General features: G+C 53.0%; 1 protein-coding gene across 3 annotated transcripts; it reads left to right on the top strand.

Annotated features, from left to right (window-relative positions):
* Positions 1–1,864: 1,864 nt before the first annotated feature.
* Mxra7 (matrix remodeling associated 7) lies at positions 1,865–25,477 on the top strand. 3 transcript variants are annotated; one of them, XM_055592497.1, is made up of 5 exons: positions 1,865–2,168; positions 12,142–12,205; positions 15,955–16,048; positions 17,110–17,189; positions 20,123–21,390. In XM_055592497.1, the coding sequence occupies exons 1-4, from the start codon at positions 1,905–1,907 to the stop codon at positions 17,141–17,143; spliced, it is 456 nt and encodes a 151-aa protein (XP_055448472.1). In that variant the 5' UTR covers positions 1,865–1,904; the 3' UTR covers positions 17,144–17,189; positions 20,123–21,390. The 3 variants fall into 3 exon arrangements, with proteins under 3 accessions (XP_055448472.1, XP_055448471.1, XP_055448474.1); XM_055592496.1 differs by lacking the exons at positions 17,110–17,189; positions 20,123–21,390 and adding an exon at positions 23,508–25,477; XM_055592499.1 differs by lacking the exon at positions 17,110–17,189.
* The last annotated feature ends 220 nt before the right edge of the window (positions 25,478–25,697 follow it).

Raw genomic sequence — 25,697 nt, 5'->3', positions numbered from 1 at the left:
GCTCACACCTGTAGTCCCAGCGCTGGACAGGATCAATACAAGTTCAAAGCCAGCCTGGGCTATTGAATGAAACCTTGTTAGTAAAAACAGGGCTGTAGTGGTGTGATGGGAGTGTGTGTGTGTGTGTGTGTGTGTGTGTGTGTGTGTGTGTGTATGAGGAGTGGTTAGGCTAAATTAAGGCTCATATATATTTGGCTGCACACATCCTGTAGGAAAGCCAGGAGCCTACAGACAAATCCTTTGTTTGTAGTTAAGCTTTTTTCATCGACTACCATTAAGAGGATCTACATCCCTCTTAAAACCCAGAGACTGTGTTTGTGGGGCTGAGCCCTTCCTGTCGCCAGGGAGCCTCCTGTCGCAGCTGGAGCCCACAAGCTGTGATGGTGCTGTGTCTTCCAAGCGAAATAACAGCTCTGTCCAGTAGCATATGTAGATATGCTAGGGTGCTTGTATCCCTTCCCCGGCACCACAGAGGAGCAACAAAAGAACTCTGCTCTAGCGTCTAGCCAAAGTAGGAACCGCACCTTATTGTTGCGTGAGCTGACATTGCTCAGGTTGGCCTTGAGCTCTCCAAAGAGATGGCGGTACAGGTGTGCACCAGGCTGGAAAGCTCAACTCCTTCTGTTTGAGACAGGCTATCATGAGGCTCAGGCTGGACCCAAACTCATTGTGTGACCCAGGCTGGCTTTGAACTAATTCTGCCTCCATCTTCTGAATGCTGGGGTTATAATGAGTCCAGCTGACTTTTTTTTCTTTTTTCTTTTTTGTCCTTTGTTTCTGACCCTTTGCCCTGTGTTTATTCAAAGTAACTGAAAGGTGGGTAGGGAGTGTTAGGGAAAATACACAGTTAATCACAGTGTGCTTTACACTTTAGTCAACAGAGCCCTGGAAAAGATACGGAAAAACAAAAACACCCTTCTTTTCACCTCATTCCATCCTCTTGCTGAAGCCAGGATGAAAAACCTGGCAAAAACTGGTGAAGCCACAGCTATGGGCCACAGCTGCCAATAGTCCACTTAACCAGAGATTTTTCTTGTCTCTTTTGGAGATGATCTCCTATGCAGCCTTCACTGCCTGGAATCTGCTATGTAAACCAGGCTGTATATGCACTCACAGAGACCTGTCTGCCTCTGGAGTGCCGGGATCTGGGGTCAAAGGCGAGACCATTATGTCCCACTTTAATTTTCCTTTCTTTCTTTCTTTCTTTTTCCTTTCTTTCTTTCTTTCTTTCTTTCTTTCTTTCTTTCTTTCTTTCTCTTTCTTTTTTCATTTTTTCTTTCTCTCTTTCTTTTTTTTTTTCTTTTTTGGTTTTTTTTCTTGAGACAGGCTTTCTCTGTGTAGCTTTCGCTGTCTTGAACTCACTTTGTAGACCAGACTGGCCTCAAACTCACGGAGATCGGCCTGCCTCTGCCTCCCTGAGTGCTGGGATTACAGGCGTGCGCCACCACGCCAGGCTCCTCAATTTTCTTTTGAGGGAATTAGTATTCAATTTCCATGAACCTCCTAAAACTTGCCACACGACCCCGTAGTGCCCGGATCGTCAATACTCCAAGATGATCAATTTTGTATGTGGTGTTGTCCTGCACCCATCCGCCTTTCAAGTGCTGGATTGACAGGTTTGCACCACCCTCTCCAAGATGAACTTCTGCTGAAATAGAGCCAACCTGAAGACACTGAACAATGAGCCTTTACCGCACCCCGCAAGCCTGAGCGGAGATGGTGCCCCGTAGCGTCAGCCAGCGAGGGGTGGGCTTTTCAGCGCCTCCCAAGATCCTGACTCCAAGTCACCCTAAGGGTGGGGGGCGTGGCTTGAACGGGACTCCGCCCCTGGGCGTGGTGTGGTGGCGGGGCGCGGCGGGCTCCCTCTGGGTCCCGGCGGGCGGGCACTCGGCGGCCGCGGCGCGATGGAGGCGCCGGCCGAACTGCTGGCCGCGCTGCCCGCGCTGGCCACGGCGCTGGCACTGCTGCTCGCCTGGCTGCTGCTGCGGCGTGGGGCGGCCCCGGCCCAGGAGAGAGCGTCCCCGGCTGAGGCCCCCGGGGCTCCCGCGCCGCCTGAGCCTCCCGAGCCCTGCGCCCCGGAGCCCGCACCCGCAGAGCCGTGCCAGCCCGAGCGCGTGGCGGAGCCAGGGGAGCCCGAGGCCGAGGAGCCAGCGGCCGAGGGGAGGCAGGTATGCACCAAGGTCGCCGTGGGGTCCCCGAGAATCTTGCTGGCCGGACCTCCCCAGGAAGGGCCGAGCCAGCGGCCGGCAGGAAAGGAAGGTTCCTGCGGCTGGGACGCTCCATCCTCCCCCACAGTGCCTCCGAGCACTGTGCTCTGGAGCTGGCTCCCTCTTTCCCCGTCCTGGCCCTCCCGGGCCTCCCACGGTCCTTAACACTCTGCTCTTCACCCTCGTCTTGCTCCGCTTTTGCCCACCCGAGCTTATTATCCACGGACACACGCCTACTCCAGGGTCTGGACTGGAGTTAGCTTACTCTTGACAACACAGTACTTTGGGGTGGGGTGTACAAGAAGAAGAAGAGAAGTTGCCTGTTTTAGGTCAACTTGAAGTCCAGATTCCAGAGTCAGTGTGGGCGTTGTGTGAGGCTGGGAGGACCGGACTGAAAGGAAAGGCACTTACTGAGACCTTGTTATTGTCGTTTCCAAACTGCTCCTAGGCGTTGACACCCCCAATCCTCACCCCCTGGGTTGCCGAGGAGCCTGGCCTGTATGGAACAAAAGGTGCAAGAAGTGGCCCTCTTGCATCGCAGCTGATACCCCAAAACCACCTTCCGTACCCCCTGGGAGCCAGCCATTAACTGACCAGTCTTCCGGGCACCGCTCTTGCTCGCTCTCTCTCTCTCTCTCTCTCTCTCTCTCTCTCTCTCTCTCAGATGCGTCTCTGCAGACTGGGATTTCACAGCGCCAGGCCAGGCCACCCGCTCTGGTCAGCTTTTCACACTTTGTTCTTCTCCTTAGCGTTGCTGGGAGGGCAGGATGGACAGCACGGTGGAGGCCGTGGGCTCGCTGCTCTGCTGCCTGGTCAGCTTTTCTCCGGGTGCCTCCTCTGTCCCTTGCTGGGTACAGTGGTTTACACAGGAGTGCAGCTCCTGGGACAGGAGAGGCCGCAGTGAGCCTGGGTTCAGCCTTTCTCTGTGCTGACTCTGCCAGACCCCCTACTAGCAGGCTCTTTGCTTGACAAGTGGGTGACTAATTGTGTCATTAGAATGGCTTCTAACTAGCCCTCAACAAGGCTGTAGGAGAACTATTGTGTTCGAGCCAGGGAGAGTGGAGGTCTTCGGGAGGCTCTCAGACCTCGGGTGAGTGGCAAGTGGGTTTGGGATTCCTCTCAGGCCGCCACTGGCTGTCTCTATCGGCCCTGTTTCAGGTTGTTCTTCTATTGCCCAGTGGCAGATTCTATGCAAAACTCCAAGATTTCTTTTGCGTGTGTGTGTGTGTGTGTGGGGGGGGTGATATCTTGATCCTTTGGAGTAGGGCAATTTCTTTTTGGTTTTTCAAGACAGGGTTTCTCTGTGTAGCCTTGACCCTTGGCTGTCCTGGACTTTCTTTGTAGACCAGGCTGGCCTTGAACTGACAACAATCCTCCTGCCTCTGCCTCCCTAGAGCTGGGATTACACCCGGCTGGGCAATTTCTTAAGAAGGCTTTTCTTGGCACTCATCCTGTCATGGGGTCAGAGGTAGTATTGAAACTGGGCCCTTCACATAATTTAGCCAGGTAGGCACTCTGGATTTTTTTTTTTCCGGTTCTGGGTTGGCTGGTTTGATTAATTGAGACAGATTCTTGACATGTAGCTTGGGCTGACCTGGAGCCCAAGTCTGTGTAGTCAAGTCAAACTCACAATCCTCCCCCCTCAGCTTCCCCAAACCAGTGGTTTAAGCTGAGTAGCCTGGTAACTGAGTCTTTGTTCTAAGCACTTGGGAGACGGGAGGGGGAGTGAGGGGAGGCAGATTTCTGTGAGTTCAAGCTGGTCTACAGAATGAGACACCATCCCCAAAAGAGGGTGGGGGGGGGTTCCTAGGATTACAGGAGGCTTTGCAGGACAAGGTACCATGCAGGGAGTTCAAGATGGCAGCTGAGCTTTCCTGAGAGAATCCACCCCACAGGAAGGCAGTTTCATCATTCGGAGGTCAGGCGCATCTCCCGTGAGTATGGGTGGCACTAACCAGTTCCCCCTACTCCTGCCCTGAAAGCCAAGTGGGCAGAGCCCTCTGGGAGATACAGGTATCTTTGTGTCCCTTCCCCCCCTCCCAGTAGTGTGTGAGCTTTAGTGCTAGAAATAGCTTCTTAGAAACTGTCTAGAAACAGACTCGGGCTTTTCCAAGTGTTCCCAGCGCTTTCCTCTGGTGACCTGTACTGCGTGCTGCCTGGGGAGGGGCTGGAAGAATGCCCCCAGGGAAGATAGCTCAGGTTGGGATGGGAAGCTACAGCTGGATGGTCCCTCCGTGGAGGCCTCTTTCATGGTCTCTAAGTGAAAGGCTGCAGCCAGGGCTCAGGGACCACCCCCCTACCTGCTGTTAGCATGGAAGTCACTGCCCTTGGGAGGCTTAACTCAGCTCCCCCCCCCCATCCCAATCCCCTCTTCATTTTCCATTAACTACTTCCTTCCTAATCCAGTCTGCTTCTTTCCCAGCAAGGCCTGGGCAGCTTGGGGCAGCTGCAGCCTCTGACTCACAAAGCTGATTATTGAAAAGTCTCTGGAGCCCAGGGAGGGAGGCGGCCTTCAGCTGCTGCTGTAGATCATTTGGACAGCATTCCCTCTTGCAGGCTGGGTGCCCTCAAGGCTGGAGACCAGGTGGTGGGAAGAGGCAGTTATAGACTGAGGCCCTGGGTGCAGACTGGGGGAATGAGGGTGCAGGCCGGGGGAATGGGGGTGAAATGGAGCAACCTGAGATCAAACAAGGCCAATCTTCCTCCCCACTCCCCAGAAGTTTCCAGCCTGGCCAGGGACTCTGAGAGGGCAAAGCAATATTTTAGAATAATAACATTCTCCCGTGGAGAGTACTCAGGGCCGGCAGTAGGAAGCACGGCGCACACACCTCGCTCCCACAGATTGCTGTGAGGCAACAATATCCAGACAAAAGCTGTTCCTTAAAGCCAGGGAGCAGAATTTATTTTATTTATTTTATTTTATTTTATTTTTAAACAGGGCTTCTCCATGTAGCCCTTGGCAATCTATAAACCAGGCTGGTCTCACAAAGATCCACCTGCCTCTGCCTTCTGAGTCCTGGGATTAAAGGCATGTGCGGCCACAGCCTGGCATGTGGCCTTGAACTCTTCATCCTTCTGCTTCTCCCTCCCACGTGTTGAGATTACAGGCTATACCAAATAGTGTATTTTTAGAAAATATTTTATATGTGTGAGTGTTTTGGCTGTATGTATGCACAGCACAGAAGCCAGAAGAAGATACCCCTCACCCCTAGAATGGGAGTTTCTGAGGGTTGTGAGCCACCATGTGGGCACAGGAAAAACCTGGATTCTCTACAAAGTAGCCAGTGCTTTTCACCACTGACCTGTCTCTTCAGCCCTAGAGATTCATTTCCTAAAGGTGATTTTGTGTGTGTGTGTGTGTGTGTGTGTGTGTGTGTGTGTGTGTGTGTATGCGCCTGAATGTATGTCTGTGGGCCATATGCATGAAAGGGGCCTACAGAGGTCAAAAGAGGGGAGCTGGAGTTACAGAGGGTTTTGAGCTGCCACATGCGTACTGAGAATTGAACCTGGGTCCTCTGGAAGTCAATGCTCTTAACCGCTAAACCATCTCTCCAGCTCCCATAGAAATTACAGGCATGTGTCAGCATGCCCTCGTCTAAACACTCACCCTTTGGTTGGCACTGGGTAACAGAGACTGCAGAAGTGAGCCAGCAGCATCGCTCAGTGGGCAAAGGTGTGTGCCACCAGGCCTGATAACCTAGGGTTTATAAGGTGTGTGCCATCAGGCCTGACAACCTAGGGTTTATAAGGTGGGAAGAGAAAACCAATTCTCACAAGTTATCCTCTGACCCTGGTGCCCAGCCCTGACAAACAATAATAATTAAAGGCACTTTTTACATTTGAAATTTTTATTTTAAATGTATGTTTTTGCCTGCAAGTATGTCTGGGCACATCTGTGTACCGAGTGCCCTCGGAGGTCAGAAGAGGGCATTGGATCCCGAGAACTAGAGTTAAGGATAGGTTATGAGACACCATGTAGGTGCTGAAAACTGAACCCTGGTCCCTAAGAGCAGCCAGTGCTCTTAACCTCTGAGTCATCTCTCCAGCCTCTAAAGATTTCTTAATTGATTAAAAAAAAAAAAAAAAAAAAAAAAAGCCAGAGACTGCAGAACAGTCCAAACCATGGATAAGGGGGGAATTCCTGGAATAGTTTTTCTTCCTGGGAAGATTCTTATTTTTTGAGTACTCAGAGTCTGGAGCTAAATCTCAAAATATGAGAGTACCTCCCCTCCAGCAGGCCTCCTCTCTGGGCTAAACCACTCACACCTCCCACTCTGAGGAATTCCAAAACTGGCCTATCCTCTGGTCAAAGCCTTCAAGAGGTTTTAGAAGCAGCCCACCTGTTGTTGGTGTGTGTTAGGGATGGGGCTTAGAACATGGTTGGCAAGTGCGCTGTGCCACTGAGTGACAGCCCAACCTTCTGTCACATTCAGTTTATCAAAGCCATCCGCCTGGTCTTCCCGAATGAATGACTGCATTCTCCAACTCTCTCACGTCTGACTTCATCAATCCCTTCTTGATTTTTGTCTGTCTCAACTCTGTTCATTCTGAAGTAAGACGGCTGGACTTCAGCCTAACATTTACAGCCTTTTGTATGTTTGTTTCATTCTGGCTTTATGAAGCTCTTGATAGCCTTTAAACCCTCTTGTGGGAGCATTGCCCAAAACTGTTATTATTTAATTTTTATTTTGCCCAAAACTGTGAGATTGAGCCTGTCCTGCCTGTTCTCATGTGAGTGAGTTTGCTCAAAGCTGGTACATGTGCCCTTGACTGGGCTGTGTGCTTAGGGCCTGGGATGGTGTTTTTTTGGACTAGATGTCTGAATGGGGTAAAGGTCAGAGCTGTGGGTGCAAGCCAGAAGAACAATGAGTTGATCCATCTCTCTGTCTCAGTCTGCTCCCCACATACACACATCTCTCTTCATCTCCATACCCCACCTTCCCTGCACTATAAGCTAACCCTTTACCCAATGCATACAAGCCATGTGGATAAGCATGCTCTCAGGCTTGGGGTCTCTCCTTCCCCCGTCCCTCTCCCTTTTGGAAAGGCTTTAGGGCCTTCTCCACCACTGCTGTCTTCCAGAGCACTGCAGCCTCCATTGCCCTGATGAGAGTGAAGGGCACCCAAATGCATTCATGAAGCCCTCTGCTCTCTCCTGTGGGCACCCATTTTCCTCAGGTGTCTGTCATCTGTCATTGTTTTCCCTGTTCCCCATACTTTTCCTCTCCTCACTGCTCCCTACTGAAATCCGGGCCTGTCTTGCTCCCCTCTTCTCTCTGTCCCCCAAGTTTTCTTGCCTGTCTCCCAGGGCCTACTCCCGAGGGAGCAGCTCTCTGTAGTCTTGCTGGCTGCTCTTCCATGCTGTGCTCTTGCAGGCTGCCTGATAAACCTTTTCCCAGGCTCCTGCTGCCCTAGGCTGCCCAGCTCCTCCCAGGCTGCCTTTCACTTTTACAATCCGGAAGCCACATCCCAGCTTTCCTGCTTGAAGCCTGCTGCAGCAGGGTAGACTCCAGCCTCTTAAGGCTAATGGGCCTTGATCACAGTTCTTCCTGCCCCACTGAAGCCACTGGCGTCCTCCCGGTGCTCAAGCTCTTATCTAGACTAGGTGTTGACTGAGTGGCATGGAGTGCCCAGCCCCTGCATCTATACAGGCCCTGCCTCCGTGCCCTTGACCACGTTAGCAGATGTCAATCCCTCCCTCCCTCCCTCCCTCCCTCCCTCCCTCCCTCCCTCCCTCCCTCCCTTCCCAGGCATCATCCTATTTGGCTCCCCTCAGAGCACTTAACCAGCATGAGGTCACCTTTTATTTTTGAGCACATTGTCTGTGCAGAGGAATGTCTGCACACAAGAATGAAAAAAGGCCTTTGCCCACAAGGCTCACCACCCCTTCCCCATTCCTATGATGGGTCCATCATACAGCAGGCACCTGCGAGGCCTTTTTCAATAAAGAACGTGCAAAACCCCCAAAAATCAGAATAAAAACTTGCTGCTAGTTCTTCCCCAAAGGCAGGTTCAATCTCCTTGTCTCTAACCTCAGTGGGAGGTAGCAATCTTCTCTCCCTGCTCCTGGTCTAGCCGGCAGCCCCAGCCCCAGCCCCAGCCCCAGCCCCAGCCCCAGCCCCACCCCTGGAGCAAGACTGCTCTGTAAGGGAGTGAGCTTCCTAGTGTGACAAGTGTTCAAGCAGAAACTGGCACCTTTTTGGTTTTTCCAGACAGGGTTTCTCTGTGTAACAAGAGCCCTGGCTGTCCTGGATCTCACTTTGTAGACCAGGCTGGCCTCACAGTGATCCACCTGCCTCTGCCTCCTGAGCGCTAAGATTAAAGGTGTGCACCACCACACCTGGCAAAACTGGCAGATGTTTTACACTGGGTTCTGTCCATCTAAACTGTGGGCTCTGGTGTCTGCCAAAGTGCTAAGTTCTTTTGGCCTGACAGGGAGCTCAGTGCATGAAGCCAAAGAGAGCTGCTCCTTATAGGGAAGCCTTGGCTCTCTTACTGTCCTACAGATACAGGGTCCAAAATGGCTCAGAGCTGTCAGACCCTGTAATCTGGGGGTCCTCTGGCCAGACAGAGGAAGTCAAGGGACCCATGAGTGGCTGTAAAGACTGCTATACCTAACTGGTGCCACACGCCTGTAATCCAAACACTTGGGAGGTGAAAGCAGGATTGGAAGTTTAATGTCACCCTCAGCTGCATACCAAGTTGGAGGCTAGCCTGGGCTACAGGACCTTCTGGGGAGAAGGGCTCCAGGTTTGAACTGGCTGGCACAAGCAAGCTCTGCTTTCCAACCATACTGTCAATCCCCCTATCATGCAAAGATGAAAACTAAGCATTCTGGTAGCGGGGAGAGACCTGCGGGCAGCCTCCTCCATCCCTACCTGATCTGCCTTTTTCTCCAGGGGATACCCTCTGAAGAGGTCGGACCAGACAGCCAGGCATGATGATACACACCTTTAATGCCAGCACTTGAGAGGCAGAGGCAGAAGGATCTCTTTGAGTTCCAGGCCAGCCTGGTCTACAGAGAGAGTTCCAGGACAGCCAAGGCTACACAGAGAGACCCTGTCTCAAAAAACCAAACCAAAACAAAAGGAGTTGGAACCAGACTAAGCTCCACCTGCCTGGTGGGGCTGTCACCATGTAAAGCCGGAACACCCTGGGTTAGCTCTGGTGGCTAGCCACGGGGTTCCTGCTGATCTTGTGATCTTGTCCGTAGATGGGTAGGATCCATCTCCTGGGGTGGCAGATGGATCACACACACACACACACACACACACACACACACACACACACACACACTGTGCGTTGCTCTAATCATCCAGAAGCCTGCCTGACCCTGCCTCTGCAGTGCTGTCTGCCTGGGCCCGTGCAGTTGCTAGTTGGAGACTGTCCCTGGGAGAAACTACCCATGGAAGATTATCTCCGAATACAGGCAGTTAAAACACAGTGTCTGTTCAGTTATCCCGAGCCGAGACTCAATGGGGGTGATTAGCTGTAGCTTTGTTTTGTTTAGAAAGCAAGCAGATTTATTTAGTACACTGCAGAGGGCAGCAACAGAGGAACTGCCTGTGAGGTGATTGGCTTGGAGATGCAGCCAGGCCTGCTGGGGGACCAGCCAGGATGACATCAGCCTGTGTTATAGTGTTTTGTTTTCACCAGGTTGGTTTTCTGTTGCCAGAAGCCTGACGTATGGGCTTGCCAGGGCCACTGTAGTAAAATGCTATGCGCCGGGGCCGAAATGACAGCAGTTTATTTTCTTGTAGCTCTGAGGTCAGAAGTCCAAGACCAAAGTGTTGGCAGGGCGCATTTTTCCTGGAGCGTCTCTCCTTGGCATGCGTGTGACCTCTTGTGTGAGTCTGGGTTTTCTCTGATAAGGATACCAGACCTTGGACTGTGACCCATTCTAGGAACTGGGGAGGTGGCTCGGTGGATAAGAACCCTTGCTGTGCATGCGTGAGGACGTGAGTTTGAATCCCCAGCACCCATTTAAAAGCAACATGCGTGCATGCACCTATAACTCCAACCTGACGGGGTCAGAGACAGGAGGATCAGTGGTGCGTTTTGTCTGCCAACCTAGACCCAGGTTTGGTGAGATCCCTACCTGAAGGGAACAAGGCAGAGAGTGAGACAGCACAACATCCGACATGAGCAGAGAAACACACATGTGCACACACGCACACACAGGGCTCTATCCTGAAGGCTATTTTATTCTATTTTATTCTATATTATTTTATTTTAACACGGAGTTTTGCTGTGTAGCTCTGGCTGACCTGGAACTCACTATATAGATCAGGCTGGCCAAGAACTCACAGAGATCCTCCTGCTTCTGATTGTCGAATGCTGGCACTCAAGGCCGTGACACCATGCCCAGCTCCCTCCCGCTGTCTCTCTTGAGACGGGGCCCTCTCACTGAATCCAGAGTTCACGAGTTGCCAGGCTGGCTAGCTGGTCGAAGGCTCTGTCCTTCCCCACCCCAACACCAGCACTACCAGCAAGCCCTTCTTCTTCATGGCTGCTGGGGATCCAAATGCAGTTCTTTCTTCGGGTCTGTGTGCTTTGCCCATCTCCCCAGCTCCCTTTTAATTTCTCCTGACGCTTTTCACAGTCGGAGTGTGCAGGCAGCTCTGCATTCCCGGTGTGGTATCCATGCATGGCGACTTGGGACTGGTGGACATTCTGGAGGTTGTGTTAGCCAACTGAATTTAGCAAAGACATACTCTCTCCCAGTTTCCAGTGCTGTTGTATAAAAGTTCCAGATAGATGGATGTCCCCAAGTCTAAACAACAGAACCTTTGGAGTGAGTCCCCTGTCAAAAGGGACGTCTCCTTTTTTGACCCACTCACCTCCCTTCACTGCACAGATACTTTGCTGTGCAAAACTGGGGAGGTGTCTGGTCCCTAGCACACAGCCTTGCCAGGGCTCGGAAATGTGGCCTCTACACAGCCTGCACCAAGTTTACAAGCTGCTCAGTGGTGGGTGCTGCTCTGTTGTGGGGCCTCATCTTGCAGAGGCCGGATGCTTCTTGGGGTATTTGGGGCTCCCCACACCTGCGTCAGCCTTTGCCTCCACCCCCTGCTGTGAATTTCTGACCACACCCTCCCCCTCCAACCTGAAGTTTCCACACTGGCCTCCTAGGCTTCCTTGGGCCTCTCGGCCCCTGCCCACACCCTCCAGTCCAGCATAGCTGGCTGGTCACATGTCTCGCTCATCCTCAAACATTCCTGAGGTTGAAGTCACTCCTTCCTTCCACCAAGGCCATCCCAGGACGGGATGTCTCTCCCCAGCCATCTGTTTATTGAATCCATGTGTGGGAGAGACCAGGATAAGGGGATGGAGTTCCAGTTTTGGGTAAATGGTCACTGAGCTGACTGGAGACAGAAAATGACACTGGAAGGAGCGAGGAAGGCCGCTAACTCGGAATAGCTAGGCGTTGAGCTGGCCATGGCCCTGCACAGTGCAGCCAGCTTTCTCAGGACCTGGCTTTGCCTACTAAGGTGAGGGTGGGAATTCCACCACTTATCAAAAGGGTAGCCAGGGGCTGGAGAGATGGCGCAGCGGTTAAGAGCACTGGCTGCTCTTCCAGAGGACCCAGGTTCAATTCCCAGCACCCACATGGTGGCCCCCAACTGTCCGTAACCCCTGTTCCAGGGGAATCTGACACCCCCCTCCCCCACAGACACATATGCAGGCAAAACACCAAGGCATAGAAAATAAAAATAAATAAATCATTTTTTTAAATGGTACCCAAATGCCTGGACAGGCATTACCTGGAAATGGCCAAACTTGAGGGTTTGTGGTACGCAGAGTCCTCCATCACCTCCTCCTCACCCCTGAGTCCAGGTTCCACCATGGTTGCCAGGCATGCTCACATTGGACCTCAGAGATGTTTCGGCTAGCTAAGCCACACTGACCCCTGCCCCCTGCCATTGTCTCGCAGGATGAAGAGCAAGACTCAGACAGTGAGACGGGCCCTCCCACCGAAGAACCTGAGGAAGAAGATGGTAAGCGGAACCCCCACCCCAGCTACTGTAGGGGAGACGGAATCTGAGAATTGGGGGGACCAAGCAGGTGAGAGGGGCCATGGGATGATCAAGCACACTAAGGCTGTGCTCACCCTCACCTTCCTGCACACCTTTGTCCTCCATTTTCTGTCTGCAAAATCAGTATCTTTGGATGGAAAGGGCCCCCCCCTTAGGGGTAAAAGCTCCCTGGCTTTCCCTGGCTGCTGGGTCTCTCTCTTCTCCCCTCTCCCGGCCATGCCTGTCTTTCTGTTGGCTCTCTCTGCTACATTTTGTTGGGGGCCCTTGCAGGAGAGGGAGGCTGCCTCTCCTTAGCCCTGGGTGGCTCAGATAGGAGAGAAGGAGCCACAGGAGCCCATGAAACCAAGAGGCCCCGTGTGTTCTAGACAGACAGACAGACTGGCTGGCTGGCTGGCTGGATGGCTGATCTGTTACATTTTATGTCCTTCAAAAAAGAAACTGGAGCAAAAAACAAAAACAAAGAAAAAGCAGGAAAATGTTAATGTTTGTTAGATCAGTACAGTGAGTGCACAAAGATATTTCCTTTTTTTCCTTTCCTTCTTCCTTCCTTCCTCCTTCCTTCCTTCCTTCCTTTTTTTTTTTTTTAAAGATTTATTTATTTACTATGTATACAGATCTCATTCTAGATGGCTGTGAGCCACCATGTGGTTGCTAGGAATTGAACTCAGGACCTTTGGAAGAGCAGCCAGTGCTCTTAACCTCTGAGCCATCTCTCCAGCCCTCTTTCTTTCTTTTTAAAGCAAGACCAGCTGGAGCTTTAAACCAACTGCAGGAGTGATGGGAAGCAAGGGGTTCAGGAATGGGGTAACTGAGGCTCCTGTGGATACCTGCAGTGATGGAGCCCATAGAAGTCCCTAGGCCCTCCAGAGAGTGAGCAGAGCTATGGTTTCTGTAAAGTGCAGCGTCTGAAGCTGCCCAGGCGCAGGGGGTGGCAGGTGGGGATGTCAACCCCTGGCTGCTCAGGCCCATGCTGTCCACTCCTAGATCGCCAAGAAAGGGGTTAACAGTAACTGTGGCCCGGGAGTCAGTCTGGGCCATGGATACCAAGGTCCTATTGGTGACTTGAGCGTGCAGAAGGGAGGTCGAAACTGGGTGCAAACAAAGTGAGAGCACCCATCGGCCATCATTCCAAGCCTTGCACCCAACCCCATGCCTGTTCCTGAGTTCCCCCTTCTTTTCTGAGCCACTGTCCCTGGACAGCCTGCAACTCTGATGGCCTGCCACCCATAACCAGGCAGAGGGAGAAAGGCCAATGGTCTCAGCTGGAAGCAAGACTACCCCCATCCCCCCACCCTCCCCACCCCCGCCAGCCTTTCTGCATAAGCAGTCCAGCCTCCCAGGCTAATTGATTAGTGTCGCTAAAATGACTGCCCCAAGGTTCGTGATGCCTGGAACAGGAACCCCCACCCTGTACACACTCCCCGGGGGCTCTCACACCCAGCCCTCGTGCTCTGACAAAATTGGATTGGGCCCACCGTGTGTGATTAAGTTAAAGCCTGCATCAGTCAGCTGTCCTGGAGGGTTGGAAAAGCATCAGGCTAATCAGAACCCAGACGTGCACCAGGCTGGCAGAGCTTTTTACGTTTATTTTTCTAAACCAGTAGCACAGCGACCCAGATGTTGAGGTTCATTGGTTTTGTCATTTCTTCTTTGGCTCCGTCCTGAGGGTATCTTGCAAGCTCGAGCTGCAGCTGTGGTCCCTGGCATGCAGGATAGTCAGGGATTTGGGATGAACAAAAGCCTCCTCAGCATGAGTGCTGCAGCTCTGGGCATCACACTGGAGCCGCTCAGGGAAGCTCCTCCATCTCTGGCCTCATCGGTCCACACCCTGGACATGTAAAACTCTCAGTTCCTATGACCCAAACCAGACAGAGTGGAGTTTCCTGTGCTTGAGCTGAGCTGGGCAGAGCTTAGCCTGGTTGGGGTCATGGGGTAGGGAGAAGGCTGCAGAGGAGAGCGGAGAGTTTCTGAGAAGGCAGAGGACAGCCCAGCTCTACTTCAGACCCCCCAGGACCACTACCTCAAGAGTGAACCCCAGCTGACCCAAAAGCCCCTGTACCTTCACTCAGAGTCACCTTGCCATCCTGTCCCCTCAGTACAGTTGGCCTGGAATTTGATGTGGACCAGGCTGGCCTGGAACTCACAGAGACCTGCCTCCTCCCAACTCCCAGGTGCCGGACTGTGGATGTACGACATCACACCTGCCTCCATCAGCACTTCTCGGCCCTCTAGGCAGTCCCCTCCCACCTCAGCCAGCCTTGTGTAGGACCAGCTGCTGACTTGGGTTCTCACTACTGTGCGTTTGTCCTCTGGTCACTATAGCACCTACAACTGCGCTCTCTAAAAGCTTGTGGGACGATTGGGGAGCAAGGCAGTCCTTGTAGAGAGTAGAGATTGCTTCCCGAGGAAGGCCTGGGGCCTTGGACAGCTGGCTAGGTGAGGATCCCAGTCCTTAGTGAGAACTGAGGAGGGGGCTGCATGGCCTGTGCAGAATATTTGGGTTCTGAGTTCATCTCTGGAGCCTTCCTCCTCCAGCCAGGAGAGGATCCTAATCCCAGCAGCCTTTTCTTTCTTCTTGGTAGCATCCGTGTATCTGATGACACGTGAGTGGGGAGCCTGCCCAGCTGTGGGAGGATGTGGTGGTATCTCAGACTCTCGGAGAGGCAGTAGGAAGTTCCAGAACAGCAGCTGGAAGAGGAGATCCCAGGGTTGGCTGTCGCCACTGCAGCCTTTGTATCTTAACAGGCGCTAGAAAGAAGCCAGCCCGACATCCTTGGTCTCCCAGGAGGCTGGCTGGATTAAGGGATACTTGGCTTTTCCATGTTGCTCTGCAGCTCTTGCCTCCCTCTGCCAGGGCAGTGGGTCACATGTCCTGGCCCTCCTCTGTTCCCCCTCCCCCGTCAGACCTGCAGATCTGCCCTCCCCCTAGTCAGCGGGCACTGGAAGGCTGCTCTTGGGTACTGGCAATCCGCCAAGCCTGTTCATTTGTGCATCCCGCCATGGGCCTGCTGTATGCCTTCAACTGCTGATAAACTGGGGGAGGGGAATGCATAGACTGGGCCCGTCTGTCCCAAGCAGAGAAAAGGAGGGTCTGAGTCCCTGGGGCCCAGTGTGGGCAGGCATGTGCTTCCTGAGATGTGAATGGTATTTGCTATAGGTCTGATCAGCGTAGGTGGGGTTGGAGGAGGCCTTGGTGGCTGGAGGAAGCCTTGCAGGCAAACAGCTGGTGCTGTTGACGCCTAGACCCACAGGCAGCTCTTGGCTGGCTGAGCCTGGCCTGAGGAGAGAATGCCATTTGGAAGATGGAGCAGCACAGGCCCTGGTTTCTCTCTGGATGTCTGTTCCATCTGTGTCTCCCATAAAAGACCAAGGTGTAAGAAGCCATCGGAGGTCACAGAAAGTATAGGGTGGGTCTGGGGTGACAAGATGGTGTCACTGTGTATGTGGCCCCTCTGAAGCTGGGGCTGCACCCAGGCTGTTACAAGGACTATGCATGTGGCTTGTTGGCCTCTCTTTCTATTCCTTTCTTTTTGTGTAGTCCTGGCTGTCCTGGAACTCTCTTTGTAGACCAGGCTGGCCTCAAACTCAGAGATCTGCCACACACACACACACACACGCTGCGCACTCGCATACAAACGAAAACTAAGCAAGGAAAAGGGATACTGCTGAGGCTCCTGTGTCATCAGTCAACTTATCCACTGTCCCCACAGGAGCTGCCTTTTCCTTTAAGTACAGCCCTGGGCAGCTGAGGGGAAGCCAGTACAAGAAGATGATGACCAAAGAAGAGCTGGAGGAAGAACAGAGGTACGCTGGAACCCCAGCATAAGGACCAAGCGGAGCGAGCCTCCTGCAGGCGGGCCGCACCCTCTTCCCTTGGTTTATTGTTGGGGGGGGGTTTCTTTCTTTTTCTGGGTAGTATCCAGTCAGCATCAATCAAAGGAAGAAGATCCCCTGGGACAGGCGGCACAGAGGAGAGGGCATCCGAGGGAGTGTATTTCTTGTATTCTGCCTGGAGCCTCCCCAACGTGGGGAGAAAAGGGAGGGAGGAAAAAAAAAAAAAAAAGAATGAGGCGCTAGAAAATGGCCTGGAGCAGCCTCACTGTTCACTTATGCGTAGCGTGCCCCCGACAGAACCAATTTGTCACTTGAGGACAGAGCAGGATTCTTGGTGCTCATCCATCTGGCTTAGCCTCCCTCGCCAGGCCCCCACCCTCCGTGCGTGTCATTCTCTGTCTGCTCTGCCCCGCACAGCTTGAGGCAGGTGGATGGCTTCTGGTTCCTGGAATCAGGCCGCTCTTCCCTCACCCACCGGAGCCCCCAGCGGGTCACCAGGCTCTCCTCAACATTTTATCCGGTGGGTGGGGGGTGCTTGGAAGCAGTGGAATGGCCAAGGTGGTCACAGCGAGGCAGGGGTGGGGGAGGTTTGCACCAGCCCAGCTGTGCCCCCACTGTGGGCCCCTGAGACCCCAGCCCCCAGCAGTGTATAAGCGGAGCCTTTGCATTATTATAGTGAAGTCTCATGGAGAACGGCACCATTTTCCCAGTCCTGGCATCCAGAGGTGCTGTTGGCGGGGCAGGGGGGTAGCCCCAATTCGCCAGTGTAAGCAAGGAGTGGATGGCTGATGTGGGAGGTACAGCTCACCCAACCTCACCAGGCTGCTCGAGGGACACCCGAATTCCTCTAGTATCACAGCCGCCCTGCTTGCAACATCCTGTCTTCCTGCTGGGACGCTGCTGCTGCTGCCGCCTCCTCACCCTGGGGGCAGGGGGATGCCGATGTTGGCACAGGCAGGAGGAAGTCCCCGACTCCCTGGATGAGGACACTGCCCCTCGAGGTGACCACATTCGCCGCCTTTATATTTCAGGATTGAGCTGACCTCTGACCTCACCTCCCTGTAGCAAGCCCCCTAGTCCTGGGCCACAAATGTTCTCGCAAACCCTTGTGGTAAGGAGGTTGGTTTCGTAGACTAGCAGTGCTAATGTGTCCCCAGCGCCAGTGAAGTGGTCTCAACCCCCCACCCCACCGCCTCCATAACCAATTAATGCATTTCGTCCCATCTGAACCTGCCTTGTCCTTCCCGTGCACGAGGACTTCCAGCCACAAAAAGAATTTCCCCAGGGGAAAGGTTCCCAGAGGCCAGTTGAGTCCCTGGAGGACCTAAGGGGCCAACTGGTTTGGGTGCTGTTAAACCTTCCCGGCCCCCAGGGTTTCTCTGTGTAACCCTGGCTAACTTAGGCTCGCTTTGTAGACCAGGCTGGCCTCGAACTCACAGAGCTATGCCTGCCTCTGCTTCCCTGAGTGCTGGGATCACAGGCGTGCGCCACCACGCCAGGCTTTTTTTTTTTTTTTAAGTTTTATTTACTTATTATGGACAGTGTTCTGCCTGCATGTATGCTTGTGCGCCAGAAGGGGGCACCAGATCTCATTGTAGATGGTTATGAGCCATTATAGGTGGTTGCTGGAAATTGAACTCAGGACCTCTGGAAGAGCAGCCAGTGCTCTTAACCTCTGAAACATCTCTCCATCCCAGGTGCTAGTGTACTTAAGCAGGGACCATTATCTCTGAGCCCTGGAGTGCTACTGGAATGTACATACATCTTCTGAGGTGGCTGATGTGGCTTTGTCTCACCCCAAGGAGAGGCAGCTGCTTGTACAGCGCAGGACAGAAACCCTGAGGGCGTCTGTATGCCCTCCAGGCAGGCGGGATGCTGGTCTTCAGAGCTGGCCCTGCAGACCAAGGCTGTCTTAGAACTTCATCTCCAGAGCTAAGATGTTACCACAGCTCCTGCCACAGCACTAGCTGGAGAGGGAGAAGGCGGCACATCTCTGGCGATGGGACCTCATTCCATCCACTTAGGTCGATGCATTGTGGCCTTGAAGAGCTGCCATACTTGAGCAGTTAGGCATCAAGTTTGGGGTCTGTCACTGTCCCATGTGTTCAGAGCTGAGGCCAGCAAAGGGAAAGGCAAAGTTGCTTCTGTGTCATTTTCAAAGACTCCTCACTGCCTGAGGGCCTTCTCTTCCAAGTCTCTGGGGGTCTCCAGGCCGATCATTTGTTGACCCTTGGCTTGCTGGAGATTGTGCTGAGGAACTGCTCCCGGGGTGAGGCAGGGGGAGTCCCTGACTTCTCTCCTGTTCAGGGAGGTCCTCGCTGTGTGCAGGGAGGGCCCGTGGAGGTCCCAGCAGGGCCTGAGTTCACGTTCATTCCATCTCCCTACCCAGCATGCTCCCCGTGGCTCTCACGTGCCTGCCCCGCCTGATGCCTGCTTGCTCCCTCCCGGTCCCTGCATGTGGCCCCAGCCAGAGCTGCCTGTGGGGCGCCCCCGACCACGCCTCCTGCAGTGCTTGGGGTTGCAGAGGCTGCTCAGTTTGGCTTCACCCGTCTGTCTCTGGGTTTTGGAGAGAAGATAGCTGCAGGACAGATCTGGACCCAACAGAATTTGGGGAATGGCCCTAGAACTGTCCTCTAAAAAAGTAACACCAATGGAGGGCCGGTGAGTGCAGGTGTCTGGTGCCAAGCCTGACGGCCTAAAGTTTGAGCCCTGAGACCAACGTGAGGAAAGGGGAGAACCAACCAATGTGAACGGTCCACTGACTTCCTCATGCACACATCCCCACGTCTATGCAAAACAAATAAAAATGTAATAATAGTAATAATAATAATAATAAACCCATTCACGTTACCATCAAACTAACGAAACTGCTCTCAGGGTGCCTGTCGGCTCTGTCTCTACCAGACTGCCTCTTGCTGTACCTTGCTCACCAGCAAATGTTGTGCTGTGGCCTCCTCACCTTGAATGATTAGCTGGGATACCAGAGCTGCACCCAGGACCCAGTTCTGCAGGGGCTCCCCATTCTGTTCTCCCAGCCTTGATCACAGGTCCGTAGGGAGTGGGGGTTAGGAAGCTGGATGTCCCAGTGGGTTGTCTGATCTCGATTGAGAATTCCTGCTCCTGGATCGGCTCACACAAAACTCCTGTCCTGGGCCTGGGAAGTGGGAAGGAAGCTTAAGTTCCAGCTGCCACGCTAACCTTCTTGAGTTCCCTCTAGGAGGCACGCCTCCCCCCTGCTCCCCACATTGGCTCTGTCCCTGCCTCTCTGAAGCTCTTGGGGGTGCCATCTCTCAGTGTGGCTGGGATCACTGGCTAGCAGACTTTTGACAGTTCCCCCTGGGCAAGACCTGGCTGGCTTGGCAGCTTGGCAGGACATTCCACCTGCTGGTCTAAGAGGAAAGGTGGAACCCAGCTTCTGCTGACAGTCAGGCCAGGCCCCTCAGTGCTGTGGCTGGCCGGCTGAAGGACTGTCAACCTTTAACTCACGGAAATGAACAGGACCCAAGAGGAGGGTTTCTTAGGGCGTGTTAGGGCAGTTAGGATCTTCCTGAATGAATAATGGCTGAAAGTAGGCATTGACTCCAGCTTCCAGGAGAGGGCGCCAAAGTCACAAAATCAGATCGTTTGCCTGAGGGTGTCCAGGCTTTCGGCCCTTCTGGGGAACCTTGCAGGGTGAGGTGCAGAGCCCTCATGGAAGGCAAAGACCCAGGCAGAAGGGAGCAAAAATTATTTAGGCAGTAGGAATGTCCTCAGTGTATCCACACAGCCAAGAATCGACACACTCACTGCCGTTGGCTCTGTTTCTCAGGAGCTGGACGGGGCAGGCAGCCACCTGGCTGTGTGTGTGTTGGGGGACTCAGGAGGGCTGTCACAACAAAGCAGGAGGAGCAAACTGCTGGTCTGAGAAAGCAGCAGGGTCTAGCGCGGGCTCTGCAACTCCAAACATCCCCCTTCGCGTCCCCGTGCCCGCCCTCCTGTCTTGTGCTGCTTCTAAAGTAAACTGAGCGAGATACATGACCGTTTTCTCCCTATTTCTCTTTACAGAACTGAAGACTAATGAAGGTGTCCTTAGCCTCCTCATGAAGGCTTTCTTTCCTTTTGACATCCTAAAAGCTTGAGAGATTTAAAAAAAAAAAAGAAAGAAAGAAAAAAAGAAAAAAGGACCCCCCTCCCCAGAGGAGCCCATGCAAGTTTGGGACTGGGGAGAGTTGGCTGCAAATCTGCTGACCTGTTGACCCCCCCCCCGGGGCCCCCCTAGGCTGGCTTTGTCTCTGTCTCGCTTGGAGGTGTTTATGCTAGGATGGGAGCCTGCCAAGAGCACCGCTCAGGCCCTGAGGTTTTCTTACCAGTCATGATTGCTCCCCACCCCTCCTTCATGCCCAGCCCGTTCCCACAATCCCTCTGTGCTCTTGTTCTCACTGAAGCCAGACCTCCAGATTTGAGAAGTAACAGACAAATGAAGTGAAGCCCATTGGTGCGGTCAGGGATGATCCCTCCAGAGGGCCACCCCCCCCCCCCCATCAACACACGGGGGCGGGGCACTTTCTCTCTGGCAGGAATCACCCATGCCAGGTACTAGCTTTAATATGGCCTCCCTTTTTGCCTATACCCACACCCCAGGAGTCTCGGGTCCAGCTGTCTTGGTACTAAGAGGCCTTTTCACTAGTGTTCTTACCAGCTCTGCCTAGTCCCCACTTCTGCTTGCAGAAGCAATAACAATAATAGCTTCCGGTAGACTACTGGATTGAGCATTTTGTAGGGTTTTTTTCTAGATGACTTAGGACCTCACCAGATAATCACCTACCAGTCCCTGGCTAGTTTTTCAGAATTTTATATTTGACAGTATTTCTACCAAACAACTCTGAAGTCCTAGACTTGTTGGCAAAAACAATTTTTTTTTTCTTTTTGTAAAGCACTAAGTTTTTAGAAGACTTTCCATTTAATAGAAAACTGGACAATGTCCAGCATCGACTCCTCAACCGTGTGTTCCTGGCAGCCTTCTCTCCTGCCTAATGATTTGGGTCCAGGTTCAGGGCTGACCAGGCGGCAAAGCAGCAGCCTGCAAGCACTCAATGCCTTTGGTGCAGAGCCACGTGACCAACAGTCACACTCACTTGTTCCTAAGTAGCAATATTGAAGTCCCTGTCTAGCTGGGATTTCCTCCGAGGAGAGTTGTGACTTCCCCTGGCTATCACTAGCTAGGCTCGTGTGGAGGCTTGAGCATGGCTTGTGGGCAGCAAGCCCCTCACACTGCTGGCGGCTTGGCTTTCTGTGTTCAAGCCAATAAACGTTGGGTCGAGGACCTTGGTTACTGTGTGTGTCTTCCGTTTGCTTTGTTAAGCCTACTCCCATTTTGACGCCTTTAATGTGCCAGCAGAGTACCTGTGTACACCTGATTAAAAAATACACAGCCTGGGGCTGGAGAGAAGGCTCTTTAGCTAAGAATATTTACTCTTATGGAGGACAAGTCTTGACACCCAAATGGTGGTTCCCAACCACCCATAACTCTAGTTCCGGGGGTCCAGTTCCCTCTTCTGACCTCTGAGGACACCAGGCAAACATATGGTACACATACATACATGCGGGTGAAACTCCCATAGAATTTATTTATATTTATGTAAATATAAATAAATAATGAAATAAACAAACAAATGCCACGGCCCCGTGGGTAGGGGTGGTGGTGGCAGCACACAGCCGTGAGCCCAGTACATAGAAGCAGGTTTTACATACTGAACTTCAGCCTGGCAGAGTCTACAAAGTGAGACCCTGTCTCAGCACCTCCCCTAAAAGAAAAACCCCAGAATAATAATAATAAATACACAGCCATCACGGCCACCTTAATGGACAGTTCACTAAGGAACAGTGTTTAACATGCATCGTACAGCGATTTCATCCACAGCTCTCTGCACCCTCTCTGTTTGCCGCACCCCTTCTACACAGCAGGGTATGGAGTGCACCCCTATATGCCCCCTAGTCCCCTTACAGAGCTGACTGTAGATCTAGTTTGTCCAGACCAAGGAGGGTAGGAATTAGGACATCAGTACTCCAACTTCTGGATGCCACTGGAGACAGAAAACCATTTGTTGAATGGAGGATGTGGGGCTGGTTGGAAGCATAGAACTTACAGACTGTTAGAAGGAATGTCAAAGGCACAAGACCTGGGCTGGAGAGATGGCTCAGAGGTTAAGAACACTGGCTGCTCTTCCTGAGGTCCTGAGTTCAGTCCCAGCAACCGCATGGTGGCTCATAACCATCTCTAATGAGATCTGGCATAAATGCAGGCAGAATGCTGTATAAGTCAGACATAAACAAACCTTTAAAGGCAGAAGACCTAACCTGGGGTGGTGGCGCACGCCTGTTAACCCCAGCACTTGGGAAGCAGCGGTAGGTGTATCTGAATTCGAAGCCAGCCTGCTCTACAGAGTGAGTTCCAGGCAGTGCAGGGCTACAAAATGAAAACTGTGGCTAAGATCCTGGCACACCAGTACCATCCTCCAGGCAATCTAGTGGCCAGCAGCTTTGCTGAAGGCTGTGCAGTTACGATGGACCTACAGCATAGCTGTAGCAGACATGACCTGGGGTGAGGTGGGGCGGGGCTGGCTGAGATCTGAGTCTGCACTGTGGCTCTAGTTCTCTCCAGGCCCAAAGCAGTAGTGTGTCATGGAAGGACAGCAACTCAGAGTCAAGAACGGAGCCAGGACCCAGCGGCCAGCCACGCTGACAAGGGCGGATCCAGCGGCCAGCCATGCTGACACGGCCGCTGCAGCGGAACAAACAGGACCACACACACTGTTCTGGCCTCAGCTGTTCAGCCCGCCCTTGATGTTTGCTATGGGAGTCACCCTGTGTTTGGTCAGATGGTGTGCCGGAGCCTCATAAACCACAGGGCTGCCGCAGAAACCGTGTCAACACTGAGGCCCGTCTGCGGCCGCACCCGCCCTGTGCACATGAGGAAGAGAGGCCCCATCCTCTAGGCGGCAGAACCCAAGGGGCTTGATTTCAGCCTGCCTGTTCCATCACTCTCGCCTGCACATCTGTGTGCCCCCATTTCCTTCGCTTCTGGCTCATCCTTTTAAACCAAGGTTGCTCCTAACCGTTTTTTTTGTTGTTGTTGTTGTTTTGTTTTGTTTTTTCCTCTCAGTACCTCAAACCACTTAATGAAACAGGGCTCTCTTCCTCCTCACCTCACAGTGAGTTGCAGATCAACTACAGGCCCATGAGGAAGCTGTAGGCCCATGAGGAAAGCGAGGCACAGTAACCCCGAGACCTGGGTTAGTGCAAACCACCATCCGAATTGTAACTGAGTCTTGTGCTGAAAGGCAAAAGCAGTTAGCAAAGAGGAGAGTCTCCACCTGGGGGGCTGCACAGGTCCCATTTCCCCCCACCTGGGCCGGAAGCACCCTCTTCCTCTCACCCTCTCTCTCGACAGAGTCCAGAAAGAACAGCTGGCCGCCATCTTCAAGCTCATGAAGGACAACAAGGAGACGTTTGGTGAGATCTCCGACGGCGACATGCAGGAGCAGCTCCGGCTCTATGACATGTAGGCCTGCTGCCCAGCAAGATGTGACCCAGGACGCCCAGACAACCCTGAGAGGCCTGCTGCAGGCGGTTGTGATTCCCGGACTTCTGAGGGGCTCTGAAAAGAAACAAAACAAACAAACAAACAAAATGTGTGCTGTGTAAGGATTGGCTTGGTCCCTGCAATGTATATATCAGGTCAGAGGAGCTGCCTTGTTTTCTTCAGAGGAAGAAAGCCCTGACCCCTCTGGCTTCAGCTTGCTGGCGATGGTCCAGCTATAGAGCCAGGGCGGGCTGTCCAGGATAGCCTATGAGGGCGTGTGGTGCTTGCACCCTAAGCACACCGTGTAAACAGGACATGGGGAGATAAGACATTACTGAGTAACACTGAGATCTTCATTATGCCCAAGGGGTATTTCTGCAAGCACAGGGCGGCAGCTGAAGCAAGCAGTAGGGGAGCAATAGTTTAGCCAAAGCCCGACTGAAGGGCTCACCCGAGGGCGGAGCAGTGGGCTCAGTTAGTAGAGTTGCTGCCATTGCTGACACCTACCCTCACTGCAGCCGTGCCGTGAGCATGTTTGCACACGGAGAACAATGCTGGGCACTGTAGACAGAAGAAATAAAACGCACAGCAGGATCCTGGGGTGGAGCCATGTGTGTCCTAAGTTCAAGGTCCCTGAGGTCCATCCCCAGCATCAGACACCCTCCCCTCCCCGGCCCCACCCAAAAAAAAAATGTGATCTATACCTTTGGTGAGGCTAGCCCCCCTTAGAGAAGGAGAACTACCAGAAAGCATTCGAGAAAATGCCCAGGTCCTCTGGCATAATGCCTGGGGTTCCAGGGTGGGCAGGTCAGCGATGACGGGGGTGGGGACCACAGCAGCTCCTTCGTGCCCCCAGTCCTACTTAGTGTCACCCCACTTGCCAGGAAGTGCTTTTTGCTGTTGTTTTTGTTTGGTTTGGTTTTCCAGACAGGGTTTCTCTGTGCAGCCCCGGCTGTCCTAGAGCTCACTCTGTAGACCAGGCTGGCCTCCAACTGACAGAGATCTGCCTGCCTCTACCTCCAGGGACCCCAGGCACGTGCCGCTGCCACCACCTGGCTAGTAGGAAAGTTCCTAAGACCTATTTTTTATTTGTTAAAATAAAGACTACATTGACATAGAGACACACCTCAAACTGGGGAGCAGAGTTAACTTCTTAGTCATTTTTAGTTGTGTGTGTTTGGATTGTGTGTGTGAGTGCAGGCGCCTGGAGAGATGGCTCAGCAGTTAGGAGCGCTTGCTGCTCTTCCACGGGGGCTTCATTCAGTTCCCAGCACCCGTGTCAGGCCGCTCACAGCCCCCTGGCACTCCAGCTGCTGCACAGGGCCCTTCTCCACGTGCCTCACGTGCCTCCGTGAGCACCACTTTCATAGAAGTGTATCTGCAGCCTCGGAAGCCATTCTTGGGTGAGGTAGGAAATGAAGCCATTCCTGGCGTCACTGGCAAGCTTTAACACTGAACCTTCACTCCACCCCGGGAGCTCAAACCACGAGGAAAGGCCTGTCTTCTCACCAATGTTGAGAGGAAGATAAACCATTACCATCGGGCCCCTGACAAGCAATAAGGCAGGTGTGATGGTTCACACTGAGTGTCAACTTAGGAAGACCCGGAGTCACCCAGGAGACACACCCCTGGTGCCTCTGGGGGGCTGTTTCCAGAGAGAAACTGTCCATGGGCTGTGACCTCACCGTAACCAACAGATCCCCTGAACTGTGGGTGGAATAAACCTTCCTCCCTTGACTTCCATCTTGTCATCTGTTTGGTCACATGGGTGAGGAATATAACTGACACATCAGAGGAACAAGGGTAACAGACAGAGCAACTTGCTTCACAATTGTGAGGCTAGAACTCTGGATCCCGGTGTCTGTGTCACAAGCTGGGTGTCCTACAAATGCCTGTGACTGTAACCTCAGTTCTGACGGGGGTGGAGGCAGCAGGCTTGCTGGGGCTTGCTGTCTTTCCGCTTGCCTGAGAAGGTGCAGGGTCTTGGTTCAGAGAGAGAGACCTTGCCTCAAAGGAATAAGGGAAAATGACAAGGTGACACTGGATGCTCCCTTTGGG

Source organism: Psammomys obesus, unplaced genomic scaffold, assembly GCF_907164565.1.
Source record: "Psammomys obesus unplaced genomic scaffold, mPsaObe1.curated_primary_1811, whole genome shotgun sequence".
NCBI classification, from domain to species: Eukaryota; Metazoa; Chordata; class Mammalia; order Rodentia; family Muridae; genus Psammomys; species Psammomys obesus.
Note: the sequence above shows the minus strand (reverse complement) of the source record. Positions and strands in the feature narration are given on the sequence as shown.

What these genes read in the sequence shown, in the direction of transcription:
- Mxra7 (XM_055592496.1), top strand. Translation starts at nt 1,905, where the DNA reads ATGGAGGCGCCGGCCGAACTGCTGGCCGCGCTGCCCGCGCTGGCCACG. An exon ending in AGAACCTGAGGAAGAAGATG is followed by an intron (nt 12,206 to 15,954) that starts GTAAGCGGAACC and finishes CTGTCCCCACAG; the next exon opens with GAGCTGCCTTTTCCTTTAAG. An exon ending in GAGCTGGAGGAAGAACAGAG is followed by an intron (nt 16,049 to 23,507) that starts GTACGCTGGAAC and finishes CTCTCTCGACAG; the next exon opens with AGTCCAGAAAGAACAGCTGG.